The 26299-nt window shown below is 41.1% G+C and overlaps 1 protein-coding gene across 5 annotated transcripts; it reads left to right on the plus strand.

Moving 5' to 3' along the window:
* The first annotated feature begins 218 nt into the window (after positions 1 to 218).
* LOC148898076 (ELKS/Rab6-interacting/CAST family member 1-like) lies at positions 219 to 26168 on the plus strand. 5 transcript variants are annotated; one of them, XM_088996939.1, is made up of 22 exons: positions 219 to 251; positions 428 to 535; positions 6710 to 7479; positions 7673 to 7861; positions 10311 to 10602; positions 10939 to 11066; positions 12268 to 12342; positions 12429 to 12584; positions 12778 to 12945; positions 14152 to 14319; positions 14555 to 14692; positions 15127 to 15267; positions 15375 to 15515; positions 15661 to 15854; positions 17385 to 17520; positions 17906 to 18037; positions 18227 to 18283; positions 18759 to 18919; positions 19197 to 19344; positions 21918 to 22013; positions 22941 to 23126; positions 23271 to 26168. In XM_088996939.1, exons 3-22 carry the CDS (start codon positions 6934 to 6936, stop codon positions 23406 to 23408), a joined length of 3390 nt encoding a protein of 1129 aa, XP_088853065.1. In that variant the 5' UTR covers positions 219 to 251; positions 428 to 535; positions 6710 to 6933; the 3' UTR covers positions 23409 to 26168. The 5 variants fall into 5 exon arrangements, 3 of the variants coding, with proteins under 3 accessions (XP_088853065.1, XP_088853064.1, XP_088853066.1); XR_016115040.1 differs by lacking the exon at positions 23271 to 26168 and adding an exon at positions 22182 to 22266 and having other exon boundaries at positions 232 to 535; positions 22941 to 23078; XM_088996938.1 differs by having other exon boundaries at positions 232 to 535.
* The last annotated feature ends 131 nt before the right edge of the window (positions 26169 to 26299 follow it).

Here is a 26299-nt window from a genome sequence, read left to right on the forward strand (position 1 = left end):
AGTGGCTGCCTTTCCAGCAGCTCGTGTATTTTCTTTTTCTACTTTCATTCCTTTCATAACTTTGCTGCTGTGAAATGTAAATTTCTCCACTCTGAGACTAATAAAGGCAAATCCAAACCTAATGTGGCTGGCTCCCTCTCGTGACCGCGTAGTTGAAACAGCATGGCGAGGATAGAGGTTCGTGAACGCGCATGGGAGGTTTGCTGACGTCACTGTAGCGCCCTCGCAGGCTGGAGTAGAGTGAGCTGCTGGTAAGAAAGATGGCAAAATCTGATAGACAGCTATCGAGCTACTATAGCATCGAAAATCCGACAACTTTGCCTTTGAATGTCTATTTTGTATTTGTTTAGCGTCACCTAGCAGATTATAAATGCTAACAGACGACAAAAAGATGGTTTATCGCAGAGGTTTTCCCCTCTGGTGTTAGGAGCGAGCTGAAAAAAAGAAGAGCGCTTCTGCTGGCTTGACCACGTACATGGATGGAAGATACCAACGTCCATATGTCACATTGAACACGTGTTGACGGGAATGACAGGTATGTAAACCATCTTAATGACAAACCAACGTGTCAGAAATAATCCACTGCTGCTTAGGAAAATGGTTCGATTAGAACGAGAAGGGTGTCTCCGCCACCGCGGACCCGTTTTTGGCGTGGTTTGGGAGTGTGGAAAAAAAGCCCCGTTTCGCTTTTGACATTTTGATCGTGTGTTGCCTTCAGATGTATAACACTATCTAAATACAATACAATACAATACAATACAATACAGAGGAGTGTTCATCTCTTTATCCATTTGTTCAGAGAGGGAAGTTTTTCTCCCCTTCGTCTATAGCAGACTGCCTCCCTTTCCCGTCCTTCCCTTTCTACTTTCACGTCAACGTCGCTCAACACCTTTTGCCCTTACCGCTTATCATCATCATCATCATCATCATTATACAAACCAATTTCGAACACACACAAACGTAAGTCAAGCCAATGTTTTCCAAAGTCAGGAAACATTCCTTGTTCCAAAGGGTAGCCGTCACCGTTAGCCGGTGGATTGACAAAACGTTAGCCAGTTAGCAAGGCCACGCAGACTGTGAGGGTTACTCGGTGGTGGACATTTAGGGAACAAAACCGACAATTAAAGCAAATTCCCATTCACCATGTTAACTGCAGGAGCTCATGATGATTACAATAATTACATTGTTGCATCATGCATTTTTACATTTTCTTGATTTTATCCATCCATCCACTCACCGTCCGACCTGGCCACCGACCCATCCACCCGCCCGTCCGGATGAGTGTCTCAATGTGTGAAAACTTATTAAAGTTCCACAAACATCAAGAATGGTTGAAAAAAAATCTATATTCAGGGATGAGAATTTCCCGCCGATTTCCTACTTTTTCAGACCAAAATGACCATTCTTGAGAAAAGCGTAAATCCGTTGAGAAAATTTCGCGGGGGGTGGGGGGTGGTGGTGGGGGTGGTAGGGTCTGGGCTGTGTTCCAATCGGCCGCCATCCGCGGAGTCTCAGTTGGCGTGTGTGTGGGAGGGGACACTCCACGTTAGCATCTAAGTGCTGGCACAAGCACGACTATCATATACAGCACTGTAGTGAAGGGAATTCCGGCTCTTTTCAGAGTTCTTTTGGCTTGGCTCACTAAAAAGATCTGGATCTTTTGGCTCCCAAATGGCTCCCAAATGGCTCCTCAGTTTTTTTTTTTTTTTTTTTGTTGCTTAAATTAATTATCTGCCAAAAATCATGTAAAATTATGTGAAAAACGAATTACTCATGTAAAAAACACACTATATCAAATATTTTTATTTATACGGCTTGATTTATATGTGCACAGAGAGCATCCACTAACTTTCACTTTCCTTGTGGTTACTCTGGTCTGATGATCCGCTGTTACTAATTTGCTTTTCATATTAATAATGCTATCATACCAACTAGTAAAAAATATAATAATTGAATAATAATGACATCATAATGTGATAACATTTGTGCAGCGTGTTCGACCGGAAACAAATTCCTTGTGTGTTCTACATACTTGGCAATAAAGATGATTCTGATTCTGATTTGTCCACCTGACTACCGTAACCCTTCCCCCCCCCCCCCCTTCTCCTCACTGCTGCTTGTGTCTGTAATTCTCCCCTCCCGCCTCTACAACGGATATCGACCAATCACATGTGGCTTTAACCGAAGACTGGGGGCGGGGAATAGAGGACAAAAAAAAGTTGGCTCCCATTTCCGGCTCCTTGTTAGGAACCCGCTCTCTTCGTTCACTTCAGAGATCCGGCTCTAAGATCCAGCTCTAAGAAGCGGCTCAATCGCGAACGACATATCACTAATATACTGTACTGTTAGTGGTAAATCAAGTGTCACCCTTGCCTTTCTTTCCCCATCGGTTTTCACATGCCCCTTAGCATAGTTGTGTAACCCGACAGTTAGCTGGTGGTAATTGCACGTGAGATATAGGTAGTTCGCACGAACTACTCAAGCAACGTTGTGTATGTTGGCGAAAGTGTTAGAAAAGAATGATGAAGATCGAGCGAGGGAAATTGACATGAGTGCTGGGATCAAAAACTGTTTTATATATATATATATATATATATATATATATATATATATATATATATATATATATATATGTATGTATGTGTGTATGTGTGTGTGTGTGTGTGTGTGTGTGTGTGTGTGTGTGTGTGTGTATATATATATATACAGTAAAGTCTCGTTATATCGATACCCAAGGGAGTCCGAAAAAATATCGATATAACCGGGACTATCGATATATCCGATCCTGCGCCGAACTGCATTAAACAAAAGCCTCCAAAAGAGGGCAGCCAAGCGCCATATAAGAAACGGAGCTGGCCATTAGCTCCCTTTTTTTTGGGTGAGATGTTCCCCCAATGTTGCCTCAAAATGGCACATATAATTCTTTAATGATTGTAAACATGTATGCTTTAATCTTCAGAACTACAGTGTATTTGAAACATATTCATAACTGGATGTGTAACAAGAAAGCATATTATCCGAATCTGAAGCCATTGTTTGGATTCACAAGCAATGCAAGACGTCTTGGCGTGAAGTCATTTTTATTTGCATTTGAATAAAAAGTGACATCGGCTGTCCTTTAATACACAGTATGGAATGTTAATAATTTTCAAAATCATCGCGCTTCAGCAGACAAAACAAGAAACATTGTTGCAAAAAACGATTGCATTCATATACAGTACAGTGGGCATGTACATAACACAACAGGGAAACTGCAACGCTTACATCTTACTGTATTATGTATACAATTTAAAAAAGTCATCAATCTTCTTCTGCTTCCCATTTTTACCTTTTAACACAAACACTTCAATCTCGTCTGCTACACACGAGCTAGCGTCTGAAAATGAAAATGGCTCTGCTACACGGGTGCTGGGCACGTAACCAAGTCACCTGACCAAGTCGACCAATGGCGCGACTGATGGCGTGACACGTAACCAAGACACGTGACCAAGTTGACCAATGGCGCGACCGATGGCGTGTCACGTGACAAAGTCACACGGCCAAGTCGACCAATGGCGCGACCGATGGCGGCTCACGTAACAAGACACGTGACCAAGTTGACCAATGGCGCGACGGATATATCGATATAAACAACAAAAATGGCCGGCGGGGGATGAAAAGGAGCACCGTAATAACTGGATTATTGTAATAACCGGGTATCGTACTGGATTATTGTAATAACCGGGTATCGTACTAAACGGTACTAATTATACATAAAAAGACTAGAAATGTGCAAGGGAAATGAAAATAGTATCGTAATAAGCGGTACTATCGATATAACCGATATCGATATAACGAGACTTTAATATATATATATATATATATATATAAATGTCATGGTCAAAAATGCTGAAAAACAATCCGTATCCATTCCACACAAAACACAACAACACAAAGTGGCAAAAGAAAACACAAAACAAGACAAAAAAAAAAAAAAAAAAAAAGCACGGCTCATGAGAGCACTTGCTGACTGCTGCCTACTCGGGCACCATCTTTGTTCACAAGTTTTTACACAATGACACATTGGAGTATATGATGTAGGGATAGTGGATTTTGTAAACTCGTGGGCAGTCTTATGGACATTTTTTTGTAAATTGCACTGTAGGTATACGTACATCTATTTTGGAGGATAGTTTTTTGGAGGTGGCACGGAGTACGTAAAACGTCTGCATTTCTTTGGTTTGGAGAGGTGAATATGAGCGCGCACCGCCCTAACCTTATTTGAACTGATCCGTCTATTAACATCTATGTGCATCGATGTGACCCTTTTCACACAATCACGCGACAAAGCATGGCTCGACACGGACGTTGCACTGCCATGCACAGGATGGAAATGAGACCGGTCCGTTGTACCTGCGGGATCCGATGGTTGGTCGGGTCATTCTGTCAGGGTTTGCGGGGTGGTGAGGGTTGTGGATCCCAAATAAGCAGGCAGGAGGGAGCAGCAGGTTGTATTTGACAAATTGTATTAAAATAAAGTCAGCAGGAACAAAATCTAAAACATCAAAGTCATCCAAACAGAAAAGTACAAAGTGTCAAAGAAAACTCGGAGTAAAAATCTGCCAGGATGAGACAAACCTGACAGGCCGAGACCTCTTTCCAGGTTGCCGTGCAGGGTGACACTCGGTGTTTGGCAGTACTCGCCTACGTCCAGCCATGCGTCGTCGTGAATGTTTGAATTGAGTCACAATCACGACAAGCTGTGCCACGTCCGCGTCAGGCCGAGACTCCACTCACCGCTGGATCTCGCAGTTGCTAAGGACTGGTCTCGTTTCCCCTGTGCCGGGCAGTGCACGTCCACGTTAGGCCATGCTTCGTCGAGTTTGAATTGCGTCACATGACGAGCCGTGCCACGTCAACGGCCGGCCGAGACCTGTTCCCATACGACCGTCCGGGGTGCCACTCTGCGCCTGGCAGAGCACGTCCACGTTGTGCCATGCTCCGTTGAGTTTGAATTGCGTCACACGACGAGCCGTACCACGTCCTCATCAGGCTGAGTCACGTTCCCATCAGCCCACCACCTTTTATTTCAGAATCAGAATCAGAATACAGTAAAGTCTCGTTATATCGATATTCAAGGGAGTCCGAAAAAATATCGATATAACCGGGACTATCGATATATCCGATCCTGCGCCGAACTGCATTAAACAAAAGCCGCCAAAAGAGGGCAGCCAAGCGCCATATAAGAAACGGAGCTGGCCATTAGCTCCCTTTTTTTGGGTGAGATGTTCCCCCAATGTTGCCTCAAAATGGCACATATAATTCTTTAATGATTGTAAACATGTATGCTTTAATCTTCAGAACTACAGTGTATTTGAAACATATTCATAACTGGATGTGTAACAAGAAAGCATATCCGAATCTGAAGCCATTGTTTGGATTCACAAGCAATGCAAGACGTCTTGGCGTGAAGTCATTTTTATTTGCATTTGAATAAAAAGTGACATCGGCTGTCCTTTAATACACAGTATGGAATGTTAATAATTTTCAAAATCATCGCGCTTCAGCAGACAAAACAAGAAACATTGTTGCAAAAAACGATTGCATTCATATACAGTACAGTGGGCATGTACATAACACAACAGGGAAACTGCAACGCTTACATGTTACTGTATTATGTATACAATTTAAAAAAGTCATCAATCTTCTTCTGCTTCCCATTTTTACCTTTTAACACAAACACTTCAATCTCGTCTGCTACACACGAGCTAGCGTCTGAAAATGAAAATGGCTCTGCTACACGGGTGCTGGGCACGTAACCAAGTCACCTGACCAAGTCGACCAATGGCGCGACTGATGGCGTGACACGTAACCAAGACACGTGACCAAGTTGACCAATGGCGCGACGATGGCGTGTCACGTGACAAAGTCACACGGCCAAGTCGACCAATGGCGCGACCGATGGCGGCTCACGTAACAAGACACGTGACCAAGTTGACCAATGGCGCGACGGATATATCGATATAAACAACAAAAATGGCCGGCGGGGGATGAAAAGGAGCACCGTAATAACCGGATTATTGTAATAACCGGGTATCGTACTAAACGGTACTAATTATACATAAAAAGACTAGAAATGTGCAAGGGAAATGAAAATAGTATCGTAATAAGCGGTACTATCGATATAACCGATATCGATATAACGAGACTTTAATATATATACTTTAATATATATATATATATATATATATATACTGATCCGTCTATTAACATCTATGTGCATCGATGTGATTTTCACACAATATATATATATATATATATATATATATATATATATATATATATATATATATATATATATATATATATATATATATATATATATATATATATACAGTAAAGTCTCGTTATATCGATATTCTCGGGAGTCCGAAAAATATCGATATAACCAGGACTATCGATATATCCGACCCTGCGCGCATGTAATTTTCTCCTTGCGTGCATAGAAATAGTATCGTAATAAGCGGTACTATCGATATAACCGATATCAATATAACGAGACTTTACTGTATATATACGCATATATATATATATATATATATATATATATATATATATATATATATATATATATATATATATATATATATGTATGTATGTATATATGTGTATGTATATATATATACATGTGTGTGTATAATTGTAGTCCTTGTCAAAAAAATCTCTGCAGATCAAGTTCACATTTAACAATGCCGGATGTGCCACCTCCTGTTGGAAAAGAGATATCTGCACATCCTGAATGCCAGTGAAAGTGGACAGACTTCATTCATCATGAACATTGCGCCTTCTGCCTTCAGCTGAGCAATCACAAGCACAAATCTGTGTGATCATCTGGACACTTCTGAAGCAACTAACCCTGCTTTTGCTGCTTGCTTTGAATATTTTGTTCAGAACATGTATGGTAGTGCCCGCTCGGTTGGCAGAGGAGATGCTAACCGTAGTGGAGGCAAGGATGCAGGCTGCACCAGTAATCAGGGATCAGGACGCTCCCCTCGCCTACCTCGCTCCCCCCGCATGGGCCACCGTCGCACTAACAGCACTGGAGGCAGCGGAGGAGGTCCTGGAGGTGCGGGGAGCAAGACACTCTCGATGGAAAATATCCAGTCCCTCAATGCAGCATATGCCACCTCTGGACCAATGTACATGAGTGACAATGAGGTGGCCATGGGGGAGCACGTCCCCAAAAGTGCAGGTGGGGCCATGACCACCATGGGACGGCAGCGGGTAACCTACGGATCGAGGAGCGGGGGTGGCGGCATGGTGGCGGCGAGCACACCCAACATCTCCACCTCGGTGCCTTCGAGCTCGGCACTGGCTGTTGGGCTGATGACAGGCGAGGCTTTGGCTTTTGGGGATCATCACATGGCATCCACGGTACCCCATTCTTTAAGGCAGGCGAGGGACAACACAATACTTGACCTTCAGGCCCAACTCAAAGAGGTATTTCTCTCCTGAATCTCTGGGCGACACTGCCTTGATTGACTAAGGGGAAAATTGGGAACCAGTTCATCAATTAATTACAGGGGTTCCTGAAATACAAAATTTCAATATTACAAACAAAATTGTGCAATGAAGTCATGAAGTTACATGATTATGAACACTTCTGGAATGTGTTGATCTCTGCGTGACTTAGGTTCTACGGGAAAATGAAGTATTGCGGCGGGAAGTGGAAGTCAAAGAAAGCAAGCTGAGTTCATCCATGAATTCCATCAAGACATTTTGGAGTCCTGAGCTGAAAAAGGAGCGAGCGCTCCGCAAAGACGAAGTGTCAAAGATCTCTGTGTGGAAGGAACAATACCGTGTGATTCAAGACGAAGCTCAGGTGAGTTTTTCTACATTGCTTGCATAAATATCTGAAATAGATTCACTTAATTTGGCGTCAAGATGGCGCCGCGAGAGTTCCTGCCGTTACAGCAGTGCCTATCCCTGTTTGAGTTTATTTTTGTTTATGTTACTTATTTCTTCTAGCAAATTTCTCCATTGGGATACAAATAAATGTTTTATTATCTTACCTAACTAATTTTCATGCTGTTGTGATTTCCCTCATAGGGCTGTTGTGACTGTGCAATATTATTAGTTATGTCTCAGAAATTAGCGTGCGATTGTTGAGTGAGCCAAGCAGAATTGAAAAAGGGCACCTTCTTTTGTTGCGTTTGGATCCTTAATGAAAGGGCAGAGTCCTATAATTTGCCCCCAGAGCCGCACAATCACTGTGGACTAATTCCAGCAATGCCAGAGGAGCAGCTGGCTAATCAGTAGGTCTTATAATTTAAAGATTTCTGCTTTCACATGTTGATCTCCCATGCTGGCACACATGCTACTCCAATCGATGAGAAGGTTTCTTCAGCCGTCATCTGTACAAAAGTGACTTTTTCACTTTTGTACAGATGACGGCAGATGACGGCTGTTTCTTCAGCCGTCATCTGTACAAAAGTGAAAAAGTCACTTTTGTACAGATGACGGCTGAAGAAACCTTCTCATCGATGGACCACTCCTGTACGACTGAGAGCTTACACAGACATGCTACTCCAATGTATTGTTTTCCTTAATTACAACTGCTGTCTGTTGTCGCTGCCTGTTTAGTTTGATGTTTTATCTTAAATCCACATGGGTATTTTAGTATCTCTTATATCATGGAAGCATTTAGCAAATAATCCATTCACACACCCTTTTCCATTTGTAATACCAACGCCTTTGTTTTACTTTTACACCCTGCCCTTATCATTAACACATATGATTAACTGAGACAAGGATGTGAGTGAGTGAGTGAGTGAGTGAGTGAGTGAGTGAGTGAGTGAGTGAGTGAGTGAGTGAGTGAGTGAGTGAGCGAGCGAGTGAGCGAGTGGTCTCTTTGTTGTACCTTGTGAAAATTGGATTTCATTACCCAACAATTATATGGGTTTGCTGCAAATTGCTGCCAGTTTTAAAGGACAACCGCCATCACTTTTTTGTTTCCTAACTGACATCAGAAAAACGTTTTATAGCATCTATGGCATCAGTATGATATTTTTAGTCAAATGCAAAACATCAATAAAAATGACTTAGTGTCTAAAAAGTACTTCAATTTCAAACCGGAAGTGGCCAGTTTCAGACGGTCTCGCCCCCATGTTCGTGGTGTCACGACAAGACGTCTTGCCTTGCCCGAGAATCAAAACAATGGCTTCAGATTGTTTTGAATATGATACAAATAGTTCTGAAGAAGAAAGCATACATGTTTGCAATCGATTAAAGAATTTATTCCGTGTCATTTTGAGGCATCAGGGGTGGGAAATGTCGCACCCAAAACAGGCAGAACATTGCGACAAAGCCGTGGAAGGAATGAATCAGCCCGCTTCCACAGGCTGATTCATTCCTTACATGGAGCTTTGTCGCCCGCTTCTGCCTCTTTTTGGTCCTACATGACATTTTCAGATCAAAGTACAGCAAAATGCATTGACGTGATGGAAGGACTGCTACAATGTGTCCTTTTTCGGTCAGGGGCGTTCCTTCAGTGACATAACGTACGGACTCGTCACCAACTCAAAAACAAGACTTCCGGAATATTCAGCGCGAGTCTTAAAGCGTAAAATATAGCTATATACGGTGGCATCTCTGTAAAATACGCTCAGTAGAAGTCATTTGAAGACATTTTACAAATTATGGACACAACTTGTCCGGAGACGTCAGTTGTCCTTTAAGGCAATACTAACTGGTACTGTAAATGATTAACAGGCAATTCAGTTATCACAAAGTTCTTTCTCCGATACGCAATTCCACAAGACGGGCAATTTACTGAAGATTATTGATATACAGTATGAAGTGCTCTATTCTGAGTTTACAACTAAACATATCACGCATTTCCTTCACATTCACGAAATTGTCCATTGCTCTTATCTTATCATCAACGGCCATTTCCACACTGTATCTGATGGGTATATGTCACTCGTCAAGATCTGTCATAGTCGTGCATTTTTTGAATATCTGCTCACCAAAACTATCATCATAATTATATTATAGATAACCCCCATGCAAAAAAATACCAACAACTATTTATTTATTTATTCATTCATTATACAGTTACAAACGGTACCTTGACAAGCTGAACTATACCACGTCTTGCCGCTGCTCATCCACAGAAAACCTATCCTGTGACTGTAAAGTGTCCTTATAAATGAAATGAATATATTATTATTATTATTAGTAGTAGTAGTAGTAGTAGTAGTAGTAGTAGTAGTATTGCTGTTGTATTGTTGCTGTTGCTGCATCAGATGCATTTTCCCCCCCTCCCTCAGCACCACCAGATGACTGCGCAGGCGCTCCAGGATGAACTAAGGATCCAGCGGGACCTTAACCAACTGCTTCAGCAAGACCCTGCAAGCCATGGTCGAGATTTGGCCTTGGCCTCAGAGCTGACCGAGGAGAACTTTAGGAGGCTACATTGTGAGCATGACAGGCAGGCTAAGGAGCTCTTTCTCCTTCGAAAAACTTTGGAGGAGATGGAGCTGAGAATTGACACACAGAAGCAAACACTGGGGGCCCGAGATGAATCTATCAAGAAACTCCTCGAGATGTTGCAAAGCAAAGGTGGGTGGGCATTTTTTTTTTCCGCGCCACATTAGATTGGATAGAAGGATTGATTACTGTGAAAGAAGACGATTTCTGGCTCCTGCTCCATGTCTTGGAGATACATTTACGGACACTGGGGGTTACAGCTTTCATGGTTCACGCTTGCTTGTCATATTTGACAAGTTGAATTTATGGCATTCAGTTCTAAATATGTTCACCCAATGTTGGTGCATGTACGCGTGACACTTTTATAATTAATTTAAAACATCATCCCCTTAAATTATTCAAAATCACTTCTCACATATCAGCCGCTCCAAGCCCACTCAATTGTTAATATATAACCATTGTGTTTAGGTCCATCTGCTAAGGCTTCAGAGGAGGACCAGGAGCGCACCAGGAGACTGGCCGATGCAGAGATGCACCGCCATCACCTGGAAAGCTTATTGGATCAGAGAGACAGAGAAATAAATGCATTAAGAGAAGTAATGCCAAGCACAACACTGACTGCACTTGCACACCTATTACTCAGAACAACACTGCTACATTACCAAATTGTGGATAGTCTTTTATGCCCTTAAAAGTACAGTACATGTAATTTACAGATCTTGGGATGTAAATGTGCCTTTTTCTCCAGAAACAAATGTGCCAGGCAATGTTCCCTCTAATTTTTCATGTGTCTGAGCACGCACACAAGCACCCTGAGCACACTGAGGACCAATGTTCCCTCTAAGCTGCGCGCATGCGCAATCGCGCACTGCTTGCGCATACTCAGCGCACAAGAACATCGACGCAGCGCACATTTTGCAATGTAACTCAATGAGTGACAGGTGTCCAACCAATAATGCCGTCCAGTTCATGTACGCTATGCAGCCAATCGGAGCAGAATGGCGCTAATGTGCCCTGCCCATACGCGCCGTGGTACTGGCGTGAAACTGGTGTATGGCCACGATATCGATACTATTTCTATTCTACGGAGAAAATTACATGCAAACAGGGTCGGATATATCGATAGTCGCGGTTATATCGATATTTTTTCGGACTCCCTTGAATATCGATATAACGAGACTTTACTGTGTGTGTGTGTGTATATATATATATATATATATATATATATATATATATATATATATATATATATATATATATATATATATATATATATATATATATATATATATATATATATATGTGTGTGTGTGTGTGTGTGTGTGTGTGTGTGTGTGTGTGTGTGTGTGTGTGTGTGTGTGTATATATATATATGTATGTGTGTGTGTGTGTGTGTGTGTGTGTGTGTGTGTGTGTGTGTGTGTGTGTGTGTGTATATATATATATATATATATGTATATATATATATATATGTATGTATATATATATATGTGTGTATGTATATATATATGTATGTATATATATATGTATATATATATATACATGTGTGTATGTATATATATATATATATATATATATATATATATATATATATATATACTCCCTTCTCCTCACAGCGTTCAGGTGTTCGATTGGAACTCTATCTTGTTAGATTGTTAAAATCAAGTGAGTCAGAGTCCTGTCCTTAAAATGTGTTCAGGACATCAATTTCTTTATATTCTTGAATGTTCAAGGGCGGAATTTATGTGGATAGTATGGTTTTCATTAAGTGAATTATTAATTAAATATTATCTCCAGGAGCTGCATCGCAGATATGAAGGAGCACCAGAGTCCACCAAAACAAAGGCTTTACAAACAGTCATTGACATGAAGGTGAGGACTTGACATTAATCGTATTTTAACCGAATTCTGTGCGTCCTGTCATGCAACTTGCATTAGAGCACATTCATCACCCACAGGATGCTAAGATCAACTCAATGGAACGAAGTCTCAGGGACATGGAAGAGGAACTGCTCTTGATGAAGTCTAATGGACTTCTGAGCTGTGAGGAGCGTCAGGAGGAGATGAAGCAAATGGAGGTTTACCGCAGCCACACCAAGTTCATGAAGAGCAAGGTCAGACAAAATCTGGGGAATTAAATTAATATTTGAGGAAAGTCACATAATTATGTGAATTTTCAAAGTTAAAAACATTCCATATGGATTAATGGAAATTTAACTTTGTGAATTTCCCTTAGAAGAGGAAAGTTCCCGCATGTTTGCAATCCTCATAGGGAGCTGTTGAGTTTTATCTTAACTCTTTGCCCAGATGGAGCAGGTGAAGCAGGACCTCTCTAGGAAGGACACTGAGATGCTCGGCCTCCAGACAAAGTTGGAGACGCTCACCAACCAATTTTCAGACAGCAAACAGCACATTGAAGTCCTCAAGGAATCGCTTACTGCCAAAGAACAGAGGGCTGCCATTTTACAGACAGAGGTACAGCATAATTACCTTTTAACCATGGCTTTGACAAATAAATAAATAGATACTTAAGTCACATTGTCAGTGGAAATTAGAAACAAATAAATAAAGCGACCTGTGAGCATGTCCGCCTCACAGTACAGAAATAGTGGTTGTGAATCCGAGCCGTCTTGTAATAAGTAGTTAATGGTTGAGGAGACGCGGTGTGATGACACACCCAAGCAGTGGCGGAAATAAAAAAAAAACATGGCCCTCACGACCACCACCATCACCCAGATGCATCAGATAGGTGACAGCATCATCCCCCGGAGGGGCATAGGGATTGCAAGCTGTCCATAGTTGATTGTACTGAAGAACGTCTGTGTAAGCTCTCAGTCGTACAGGAGTGGTCCATCGATGAGAAGGTTTCTTCAGCCGTCATCTGTACAAAGTTTTTGTACAGATGACGGCTGAAGAAACCTTCTCATCGTTGTACTGAAGAAGCAAATCTGCTGTTTTGCACTCTCCATGGTTGCTCCTTACTTCTGTCTTTCAAAGATAATACATGTACCTGTATTCTTCTCATACTGCTCCACACCTCTTTTGTGTCATTCCGGTTGTGTTTGAGTTAAATTTTCTGGCTATAGAAATGCCTTGCTCAGGTTCCCCTTGAATTTCCACTGGATGGATCGTTTTTAATTCGACCTGAACTGGTTGCCAGGCAATCGCAGGAGTGACAATATCCTCACAGAAATTGATGCATTCATTGAAATAGCCCACAAGGCTGTCAATGTTGTACGCATGTAGACCACAGAGCTCATTCCAGTTTGTAGTTTCACAGCAGTTCTGCAGCTCATCCCTGGCTTGCTGACTCCACCATCTTCTTACCCCTGACAACAGGGATGCCTTGGATTTGCAGGAATTAGGTTATTCACAGTTTGCACGCATGCCATCAACTGGCTGAAAATATATTCACTTGTTGAAAGCACAGCAAGATGACAAATACAGTAAAGTCTCGTTATATCGATATTCAAAGGAGTCCGAAAAAATATCGATATAACCGGGACTATCGATATATCCGACCCTGTTTGCATGTAATTTTCTCCGTGCGTGGATAGAAATAGTATCGATATAACCGGGACTATCGATATATCCGATATCGATATAACGAGACTTTACTGTACTTATTTTCATTAGTCGTAATTTATTATTTTTTCATTTATTTATATTTTTACTGCTCAGGTGGATGCCTTGCGCCTGCGCTTGGAAGAGAAGGAAGCCACGCTCAATAAGAAGAGCAAGCAGATACAAGAAGTGTCCGAAGAGAAAGGCACGCTCAGTGGAGAGATCCATGACCTCAAGGACATGCTTGAGGTGAAGGAACGCAAAGTCAACGTGCTTCAGAAAAAGGTGATTTGATCTTGATGTCTATATTATTGCCTTAATATCTACAAAGAGCCTTGTCCTCCAATGGTTGCATTCAGAAAAAACACTAAAAACACTCTTTCAAGCAGTTATATAATGTATTCCGTTTGTATGTTGTACATTATTTTTGAGGGGTTAAAACTGCAAACTTCAGGACATCATTTTGGACACGGGTGCTACATTTTGATGCCGTTACGAACTCTGTATCTTCCCTTTGAAGATTGAGAACCTGCAGGAGCAGCTAAGGGACAAGGAAAAGCAAATGACCAGCCTAAAGGAGAGAGTTAAGTCTTTGCAGGCTGACACATCCAACACAGACACTGCACTGACCACTCTGGAGGAGTCTCTTGCTGAAAAGGTAACTGATGAATAAATGTCTAACTATACACCTGGGCATTCTGCAAATAAGTTCATAAGCAGTCCCCTGCAGTATACATATGCCTTGTATAATGTATTCATACATAACGACGAAATTAGAAGTGGAATGACTTCCTCCAGTGGTCCTTCCATGACTGTGGACTGGCATTTAGTACTCGGCGGCACTTTTTTTTCCCTAAAAAAATACAATAAAAAAGACAACTTCAAAAATATAGATGATGACATTGATTCGTTGACAATGACTTGACTATCATCACCTGAATAAGGATTACTGAAAATATGAAGTTGTTCAACCCAAAGAGTTTATATTGCATGCCGCAAAACTGGACCACACATTTTTTGGGAAGATAAATCTATTTTTTTACATGGATGTCTGGAATGGGTTTGTTTTATTTCCTTTACTATATGTGATAGGAACGAATCATAGAGCGACTTAAGGAGCAGCGAGACAGAGATGACCGAGAGAGGACGGAAGAGCTGGAGTGCACCAAGAAAGAACTTAAAGAGCTGAAGGAGAGGCTGAGCTTACTGCAAGGAGATCTGTCAGACAGAGAGGTAATAAACATCCCATTTCTTATACAGCTCAACTCCCAAGTTTCTTTCATTGTGAATTGTGCTTGCTGTGTTCAATAAGGTGGAAATGCTTTGGTTTGTGTGCTCAGACATCTATTTTGGACCTGAAGGAGCATGCATCATCGCTGGCCTCCTCCGGCCTGAAAAAGGACTCCAAACTTAAAAGTCTGGAAATCGCCCTTGAGCAGAAGAGAGAGGAGTGTCTCAAACTGGATAACCACCTGAAGAGAGTAAGATGGCCATCTCGCCGATGGTATACCATTGCAAAGTACTGTTGTTGCTCTTGTGAGGATATTGTTTCATATAATGATAACATGGCAGGCCGCAGCAAAAACACATAACATCCTGCTCTTCCCTCTATTCATTCATTTCCAGGCTCAGAATGCAGCTCTGGAGGCTCAGGCCAACACTGAGCTGGCAGAGCGCATTAAAAGCCTGGAACTGGAAGTTGCCCGCCACAAAGAGGATTCTGGGAAAGCACAAGCTGAGGTAGACCGCCTGCTCGAGATCCTACGGGAAATGGAAAATGAGAAAAATGACAAAGACAAGAAGATCAACGAGCTCGAGGGGTATGTGTTTTGTGGTGTCTCTAAAATCATCTTCCAGAATAATACTAGGGGAAAATCTAAGTTTAGATATCCAAAAAATACATATATAAACAAATACATAAAATTGGTTCCAAATGCACAATCCAATAGAAGCTGCAGATAGGGTTGGGCTTGAATTCAATTTCAAGATGCATGACGATATACTGTACTGTACTGGTGATTCATGTCAGGGAAAAAATGAGTCAGAATTAAACAAAAATCTGAACGAAAAATAATCAACCTATTCTTAGCTGCAAAGCATTCTGTTGTACTATGTTAAATTTGTACTACATTCCCAAGCATGTAAGAGGAAATTGGGATTTGTACAAAAGTGTCAAGAGTTCAGCTGTTGATCCCCTGTGAGGAAGACTTTAACTCCATGAAGGAAATTAAAGTATATGCATATACTATGCTGTTCATAAATTCAAAAAGTAACAACAAATAGAACTTCAGCATTGAAGAGGACTAAAATAAATTCAACTATAATTCAATCATAATGTTGGTATGTTGTCGAGTCTTCTTCTTTTCCTTTCACCTTTTCCCTTTAGGGGTCGCCACAGCGAATCCGTGTCCTCCATCTTGGTATGGTGTCGAGTAACAACTTAAAATGACTGTGTCAATCAAATTTGAGAACAACCATCTTATTAGACAGACTTTATTTTAATGTCACCCTGATATTACTTCTCAATAGCATCTCTCTTTATCTTCAACTTCAGTGACGGCAATTAAATTGTTTTGCTTGTGAGATACTGTAGTTATTTATCATCCTAGCACATAGTCTCCTGTCTTAGACTTAACTTCTCCTAATTGGTATATACTGTACACCCTCTTTTAATCCTCTCTTGCTTTTTCAATGGAAATCCTTCACCCTGACAGTTTGGCCTCCAGGTTGGTATATCTACTTTCATTTTTGCTTCACGATTTTCATCATTCATCGCCATTAATATTTTGTTTCTTTTTTAACTTGCAGAAGCATGTTTTTTTATGTGCCTCAATGGACTCTGCATGCAGCACTGAAGCGTTTGCTTAAAAGTGTGCACGTTAGCTTGCGATTGATATGAAAATGCATAGTGACAAAATACAAAGATATGTTAGACTCTTGAGAAATTAACTGAACCAAAATGTTCATTGCTATTTGACTCAGGAAAAAGTCTTATCCATCCAACCGTCCGTCTGTCCGTCCATCGATCCATCCATCCATCCATCCATCTGTCCAACATCTTCCACTTTTTCAAGTTAGGTCGCAGCTGACGCTAAGAAGCCCTGATTTTCTTCATTGTTCCATCTCCAAACACAAAGGATTTTGCGTTAGTGTAAAAGAATATGTACAACCTGTTGCCTGTAATTTCTTAAGGCATACCCAATGACTTATCACAGCAGACTAATTTGTTGTGCCATAGTGATTGGGAATCGCTGTTTTAGAAACAGGCAATAATTGGGCCCCGCTTTAGTTGGTGTTCTCAAAGTATAACCCAGTTGATACTGTCCATGTCCGTCTGTTTCCTCCTACAGGCAGATGAAAGACCAGACTAAGAAGGTGGCATCTCTGAAGCACAAGGAGCAGGTGGAGAAAAGCAAAAATGCCCGATTGATGGAGGAGGCCAAGAAGCGTGAGGATAACATGTCTGAGAGCTCGCTGCAGGTGAAGGTGAGGCGTGTATGTATGTGTATGACGCTGTCAGAGATTACCCATCCAGACAAGTTGAAACAAAGAACTCAATTCAGAGAATTTTGTCTTTCAGCTGACGGGAGCACAATCTCCTGGAACAATTAACGGGAATTGCTGGGCAAATGGCACTCAAAGTGCCTCATGCTCCTCATTGAACGTTTACTGTTTACATTTGCAAATTACAAGTAAAACCCTGCCCCCAATATTTGCATACCACGCTGTTTGTACGGCCTTTCGGTCAGTGATTTGATTAACTTTTGTCAACTTTGAACCACAGATACTCTTAACGCCTTCATGTGTGGTCTTTCACGAACAAGTCACATATGTTGCAAATGACAAATCTCAATGTCTTGCCGGTCAATAGGACTCTTTGCGTCAGAAATCGGAGCGCATCGAGGAACTGGAGGAGGCCTTGAGAGAGAGTGTGCAGATCACCGCGGAGCGAGAGATGGTGCTGGCCCAGGAAGAGGCTGCCAGGTCCCTGCAGGAGAAACAGGTACAAGCATGGCTAGCGCAAACAACTGTCATCACATTTCATTGTTCATTGGAAGATAACTAGCATAGTGTTCATCATCCTTTTTTTCAATTGGCATCCTTCTTCTTGGCTGGACGCTCTTCTTCTTCTTTAAGTTCTTTTGTCATTTTTTTTCTCTCCTTCCTCTTTCCGCTACTCACCGCCTGTCAGAAGTACTCAGTCAATGCAATGCATGAATCCAACGTCGCCCACTTAAAGCGGTCTAAGGTATGTGTGTGTGAGTGTGAAAGAATCTCACTCAAAGGTGCAAAGTACCATGAACAACAACATCTTCTGCACACATGCAGCCCGAAAGTAACTCATATATTGCTCTACAGCAGGGGTTCTTAATCTTGTTGGAGGCCTGTGTTGCTTTGTGTAAGCGGGTTCGGTAAATGATACAACTTCTGGATAGAGTTGAGGTTCTGTGTTGGTTGGAGGGAGAAGGCAATTGACATGTGTGGCTCTCGTAGGCTCTCATCAGACTGACTTGCAGGAGCGCATCCTTTGATCTATACTAGCCAGGCATCACTAGTAGAACTAGAACATGCAAATACGATTTGCTCATATCATTACACTTCCCTTACCCCTTCCCTTCCATCAGAAATCAACCGTCCTCATGTTTATTAAGAGCACTTCATCCAGGCAAAAATTACCTTTTCTGTTTTCCTCTTATTGTGTGTCCATGTGCGTGTCTTTCAAGATGGAGGAGCTTTTGGGGGCTATGGAGAAGGTGAAGCAGGAGCTACAATCCATGCGTGCCAAACTGTCGTCCACCCAGCAGTCTCTTTGCGAAAAGGAAGCCCACCTCACCACCTTGCGAGCCGAGCGCAGAAAGCATTTGGAGGAGGTTCTGGAGATGAAGTACGTACTGATTATTGAAACAGGGCAAATTATTGATAGAACAATGTCATTCATTCCCGGTTGCCCCCAGCTGGAAAGATGATTTAGCGTCATAAATATTGTACAGTGTTACCCCTCATATTTAGCAACTGGTGTAAAAGTAACTCTCGTAGTGAATTTTCACCAATTGTGTGGGGGGCTGTAATGAATCCCCCTCTTGAAAGACATTTTCATTGTATTGAGACTGCTCATTTCTTCAATTTTTTTTAAGACACTTTTTTAACTCCCACCATATCAGGCAGGAGGCACTGTTGGCTGCCATCAGTGAAAAGGATGCGAATATTGCCTTGCTGGAATTGTCATCCTCCAAGAAGAAAAAGACCCAGGATGAGGTGTCTTTGTTGAAGCGAGAGAAAGATCGATTGGTGCAACAGCTCAAGCAACAGGTGGGTGGGGCAAATGTTGGATCAACAAGACATGTACAGCCGGTTAGACATTTTTGGGTCATTAAAAATAAAGTTAATGGCCAGGAGAGGTAGGAGTGTGATTTTAGAACTGTTTCCCTTGGGACTTAGAACCTTTGGGAATTTTATCCAAACTATAATATGTGAGAATTATTAACTCATTCACTGCCATTCACAAATTTATTTGGAATTGAAAATATGACGTAGTGCACCATTCCCGAATTTGTTCGGGTTTTGTTTTTTCTTGTTTGGGTGCTGATAAAGCACTGGCCAGCATTTCCCTTTTTTCCATATTAACACTTTGTTCCAGCTTCAGCTGTTGTTAAAGCGCTATACAGTGAGCCCTCGTTTATCGCGGGAGATACGTTCCAAAAAGAGCCTGCAATAGGTGAAATCCGCAAAGTACAATATAGTCAGCTTTTTTTTACAATGCAAAACTGTACATACTGCATATTGAAACAAAAAATACATTAATTTTTTTTTAATAGTTCAAAGAACGGTGTTGTAAAACAATATTTTGCTGCTGCGCCTATTCATCCTGACTCTGCTGCGCTGTATTCTACTGAGGGACTCTTCGAGAGAAGAACATTGTTATCGGTAGTTGTTGGCACTCTTTTTTTTTAGCAAGAAGATTTTTATAAACCGACATGCCGCCTTCAATTATATTTGAGAACTGCAATGAACGACACATCATAGGGTCCTATTCTTGTGCCGCACGCTGAAGTTCAGTGCCCATTCTCATTATGGTTGCTAGGTGACCAAGTGTTCGTCCTTCCTCCTCTTCAACAAGTATGTCTTCTTCCTCTTCGCCGTCATCCTCGCTTGGTGGCTTTGTCATCTCTGCCAGGTCTTCGTCGATGCAGAAAGATTTGTTTGAGATGCACTTTTGATTTCTAGACGCAGAATGCTACATGAGCTGTTCAAAGCCAGTGTGTTTGATTTTATTCTGCTTTGTTTGCAGTGTTGTTTCTTTCACTTTGTTTGTTTGCACATTTGCATGCCATTAATAAAAAAACGTTTTTCCCCTGGAAAAAAATCTGCGATGCACTGAAGCCGCGATAAATGAACCGCGAAGTAGCGAGGGATCACTGTATACACCAATATGTATATACGTATTGCATTGTATTTTGTACAGCCACCCTCATTTCAAGCTCATGTAACTCTAGACTCATGATTTAGGAGTGAACTCTTTTTTTTTTCCTGATAAAAGAAAAGAGTAAGGTTTCTTAATTTGCATTGAATGTTGATGTAGTCCTAAAACTCAATATTCTGTGGGTCCTTGAATTCGAATCTTCTTTTCCTTTCGGCTTTTCCCTTCAAAGGGGCGCCACATCGAATCAGTGTCCTCTATCTTCAGAGATGTGTTTGTTTTGGCCAAGCTTTTACGTTGGATGCCCTTCCTGACACAACTCTCTGTATTTATCCGGGCTTGGGACCGGCATAAGATGACTTATGTCCCCTTGTGGCTACAGAACAAGCAACTTGCTCAGTAAAAGGCTCCCAAACATAAAATGGTCATCGGCACAGCAACGATCAAAAAAGCAAAACTATACTCACCGTTTGATGCCAATGATCAATTTAATTTCCAAAAATAAAGTGCCAAATTGTCTGTATTCCTTCAAAAAACATATTTTTTCAAATAATGTGAAGAACCGTAATGAAAAAAATGCGATGGTTGCTTCCATTTTAGATGTAAGAAAATATACTTCCTGATTGATGCATAAATGAAATAGCCTTATAGATTAGCAATTGCCAAAAGAGCAGCTAACATTACCTCCCCTTCCCAAAAAAAATCTAATTTGAAATTTTAAATATCTCCATTATGGTAATCCATTATTCAATTATGATCATCAACCGTTCAATTATTGCATTTGTGTTTGTTGGTGTCAGTTATGATACTGTACTATATCCTCGATCGCAGATTTGATTGGTTGAGATCAACTACGTGGTTTACCATTAAATTATGGCATCCATTTTGACTATGACTAACGTTGTCTAACGTGTTTCCATTTTTATGTGTTTTTTTTTTGGGAGGGGCAGCAAATTTATAATGATTTAGATTTTTAATTGCCGTAAATTAACCGTTTAATTGAATGAATGAAATTTCTGTGTAAACAATACAATGCATTTAAGACTTACACTGACTAATTTGTGCATCACTGAACTATTTGGCTTAAGTAATACAATGTGGAAGAAGTTCATTCATTTTGAGCATTTTTAGGGGGAACATGGAATATGTAACTCAAAAACAAATTGGGTCCTCGAATTCGAATGACAATGACAACAACCTTGGAACTGGAGTGGACACATTGTCTGCAGTGAATGAGTTAAATCATATTTATACGTGTTGTTTTTGTGACAATATTTGATGCACCATATTTCTTAAAATGCTTAATACTCAAATGAAATGACTCCTACTCGGGTGCAAAACTTATGATGACGACGTTGCTTTACTGAAGTAATTTAGAGGAGAAGTACAGTAATGGAAATGTAAAAGTAATAAAATAGGTTCCTGATTGTCTGTATATGTATTTTTTTCTGTGGTTAATGGTCAGACTCAGAACCGCATGAAGTTGATGGCAGACAACTATGAAGATGAGCACCTGAAGACAGCCCCCGAACGGACAAACCACAAGCCCTCCCCAGACCAGGTAGTGTACTCGTACTCAATTAACATTCGAGTTATGGTCTTCATCCCTACAGTAATGTTTCATTGTAGATTAAACAACATAATCATGTGTGCTGATGTTCAGCTTTGTACAGGCACTAACCAAATATTCTCTCTAACGCTGCGTCTGGCCTATATTGTGGCCTAACAGGATGATGAGGAGGGTATTTGGGCATAGCCAACACTGTGCCTGCCCGCCCTCACTTTCTCTCTCTCTGCCATTTTTTCCCCCAAGGGTGAGCTTGTTTAAAATAATTAACATGTGCGACGTTTTGTTACTGCGCCATTCTATATTTTTCACCCATTATGCATCTTGCATTTGTCTTTGTTGTTTTTTCACTGTTGCATCATCTTCCTTCCCTCGCGCTTTTTTTTTAATTATGTCTGCATGCGCAGCTTGGGTTACGAGGTAAAGAAAGTACTGTACAGTACTCTAAGGCGGTGTTTACACTGCAGGGTGTATCTATTTTTTTGGTGATGTGACATGGACGCCCACAAAGTACGATGTCAAGAGATGTGCAGAAAAAAAACAAGAACAATATCATTTGAAACAGTATTTATATCAGTGAAGTGGGGAAAAAAACATGTTTTTGACCTTTTGATTTCCACAGACCTCATTGATGTATGCCCTTTTGTTTTGATTTCACCAATCAACACTGCGTGTGTGCTTTGGCTGCATGTCGGCTTGTACAACACCTGTATGTGATGCGGAAATTACATTCTCAACCCCAATGGCTTTCCTTCAACACAAGACAGATTGGGCCCCATGCAGGTTGGCCTAAAATGCTCACGTAACAGTGACAGACCTTGGGCTTTTCCGTCAATCTGACGGAATACCCACCTCCGGGTGTTGTCATAACGTTGCCCACTTTAAACAGAAGTATAAATTCGGACAATTCTTCGCCCACAGATGATTCCCCCTGTTGTAGCCCTGTGCCAGAACCGGAGCAAACTCAAGCTCTACATCGCCCACTTGACCGACTTGTGTTACGACCGCGACCCGAGCATCCTCAGCCAGCACACGCCGCCCGCTCACTACCACCACAGCGATCCGGATAACTGGGAGGAGGAGCTCCTGAAGATGACTGTGGAACAGGTAGAGGACGAGCATGCCAATTTGGGGGTCTGAAGTTTGATGCGCTCGATCAGTTTAAACTGCAATGGACATTGAAAACAGACAGTCCTAAAAAAAGCATTACATTGAATCACTGTTACTGACCTGCTGCCTTTCGGTCTCCAGTTAAAGAAGGAGCTGGAACTATGCGAAAAGGAGAGCAGTGAGCTGCAGGAGTATGCCAACTGTGTCCTGCAGCAGATCGCTGATTGCTGCCCTGACATCTTGGAGCAGGTTGTCAATGCGCTGGAGGAGTCGTGCTGACCCATGGTACCACTGGTTTGGTCCTCACAAATCCCCCAGGCGAAATACCCCTATTTCACCTCCAACATTTACAAGGCTCTCCACACGGGCTTACAACATTGGAGGTTTCTTCCCAAAACTCACTTGAAAGTGCTTTCCTGTCCCATTTTGATGGCATTTTATTCTTATTTAAACTGGAAGACGTAAGTCAAAGAAAGAGCACGAAATTTAACATGACACAACCCCACTGCACAATTGGAGGATACAGTCGAACTTCCATAGCCCCGGACCTCGCTGATTTTGGGGTGAGAGAAGGTTACAACGACCTCATTGGTTGCCAGCTCATGGCAGAGCACTTACAGGCAAACAAGCATTAACGCTCACATTCATACCTGCGGAAAATGTACAATTTTCAAAGCTGCAGATCTTCAAGATTAGATCTTTTGGGATTTGTCATCATTGGGGCCATAAAGAGGCCTCTTTCTCTGAAATTATTTTAAAGGATGCTATGATTCATTCTTTCTCACGCCACCCCTCAATTTGTTTAAATACATAACCGTCCATTACAGCACCGTGTCATGTTCCAGTTGAAAATGCCAAGTATGCTGTCTGTTTCCATGATAACCAAGGTCAGTGTTAGTGCACACAAGGACGTCAGCAACTCCTCTGTGTTGCTAATTTGCCGACTTGTTGGCTACATTAGGCATATTTCCAAACCCCGATGTCGACTTTTTTTCCCAAATGACTTAGTGAGAAAGGATGAACAATTTTGGACAGGAAACATCAATTTATAGTTTCATTCTTGGAAAAAAAAAATCACATTAGATGTATTTTTTTTCCGGAATTGAGTACCGAATTTGGAATTCGACTCGTAAGTATAGAGACCACTGCATTTCTATCTAAGACACTAAAAAGTACATTTCCATCATGTCTCCTTAAAATAAGGATGAGAGAGAGTGAGAGAGGGGCAAATAAAGCATTTTTACCAAGTTATTTTGTCTATGATTTTGCACATGGCGTCCACTTGTTAATTGTTGTGCATAGTTTATTTTGAGAACGTTCTTGTGGACTTGGGGACTGAGGTAGTTGTGGTCCAAGCCCAGGGATAATTTTTTTTCCTATACTCTTGGTGCTATCAAGACATGGTGTAAGAATTTGTCCCCGTGGTCTATTCGATGTCAATCTGAAGTTCCTAATGGATGTTCAAAGGCCCAAAATGTTCAGTTGGCCAAATGCAACAAATAGTAAGCAATGGCTCCCTGATTTTGTTCAGTGTTCTCTTCAGGGCTCTTTCAAATAGACTTTTCAATATCAGTTTGTAAATACCGTGATATTTGACATGTGCTGTGACTGAATTGAAATACGTGGGCCATGTGGAGGTTTTAAAAAGAATAACAAAAAATAAGCAGTGCTGTTTACTTTTGTTACAGACAAAATGTGTGTGAGTACTGCATACTAAAGGCTGCAGATTCCTCTATAGAAATATACTGTATAAGTGCGTAGATATGTATAAATGTTAACTGGATGGCTGTACGTTGAATGTTTACACAGACTCCCAAGGAATGAGAGGCTTCGGACAGAAATGTGTGTACGTCACGAGGGAAAAGAAAATGTATCCAAACTATGTTACTGTGTGATGGGGAGAGAGTACTGTTTGGTGTTGTTTTGAACATTTCGTGTTGATCGTCAGTGAACGCCATACAAGCCTGACATTACAATATTAAGCTTTTTTTTCAGTTACAGTGGTACCTCCAAAGTCCGAGTGCCTCCAAAGGTTCTATGGTTTGGACTGCAAACCAAACAATCATGTACATATTGCCTTTTCTTTGGCTTGTTTTGCTGCAACGATTAATTGAATAACTTAAATAATTTGATTACATAACAAAAGATCAAACAATATCTGCTTTGGCATTTCATATACATACTGCTGATGGCAAAAACCAACGCTAACAGACAGATTTGCCCACTACATTCTCATTCACTTACACCCACGTCACTCACCAGACTAGTCCCTGCCTTTTAAATTACAGATATTACTTCATGTTAGCAATCCCGAAGTAAACAAAAATAAGAAAAAAAATGATGAGGCAAAATCAATTTTGAGCAGATAATTCAAATGATGGTGATGATCAGGTGAATACTTGCCTAAAACATTTTGATAGCTGCAGTCCTTTATAGCAGTCATGAAAAAAATTTAAGAAGCACGGGAACAGAAATAAAACTTTGATTATGCAATTCCTTGCATTAAATGGTTTTACTTTTGCTGTAACCAATCCCACTCCAAGTAAAGACATACCTATATTATAATACTCATAACCACAGTAATGTGTAGCTTGGTCAAGATTACCTTCTGGGGGACAAGAAATGTTCACGGTTGGACCTTGCTGGTCCCTTTGGAGAGTACTCTATGGGAGGCTTGGGGAGAAAATACTACTCCAGCCTAAGAAACAAACTTAGATATACGTACTTGCTTCATAAACTCAGAGGTAGAGTGGCCACCACAATGACCAAATGTATATATGTTTCCTTTCAGTTCAGCGTGTGTGTGCGCGTGTGCATGGCGCGTGTTCCTTGCATTTGCCTTAATGTCTCGTCTGATCTCTTAAACAAGTCTGTTAAGGAATTCAAGTGACTTTATTTTTCAATTTTATATAATTATTCCAAAGAATTCCTTTGTTTTGGCATTTGTAAAAGAAACATGTTCAGTCTTGGGTGCGTTGCAAAAAATATTATGAGGTGTTTGGATTTTGTATGTATGTAAATAAATAAATTATAAGCATCTTTGCTTTTGTTGAATCGCTCTCTGTACATAGATACCTATCTGTTGATAGATATCTATCGCTCCACAAAGATATCTCCATATATGTTCACACTCCCCTCTAGAGATCTCAATATCTATACTGTATATCTAT

Source organism: Hippocampus bargibanti, linkage group LG05, assembly GCF_051943395.1.
Source record: "Hippocampus bargibanti isolate YZ-2025 linkage group LG05, ASM5194339v1, whole genome shotgun sequence".
NCBI lineage: Eukaryota > Metazoa > Chordata > Actinopteri > Syngnathiformes > Syngnathidae > Hippocampus > Hippocampus bargibanti.

Excerpts from the sequence above, each read along its gene's own strand:
- LOC148898076 (XM_088996939.1), top strand. The coding sequence starts at position 6,934 with ATGTATGGTAGTGCCCGCTCGGTTGGCAGAGGAGATGCTAACCGTAGT. Across the intron at positions 10,603-10,938 it reads CGAGATGTTGCAAAGCAAAG|GTCCATCTGCTAAGGCTTCA; the intron begins GTGGGTGGGCAT and ends CATTGTGTTTAG. Across the intron at positions 22,014-22,940 it reads ACAAGCCCTCCCCAGACCAG|ATGATTCCCCCTGTTGTAGC; the intron begins GTAGTGTACTCG and ends CTTCGCCCACAG.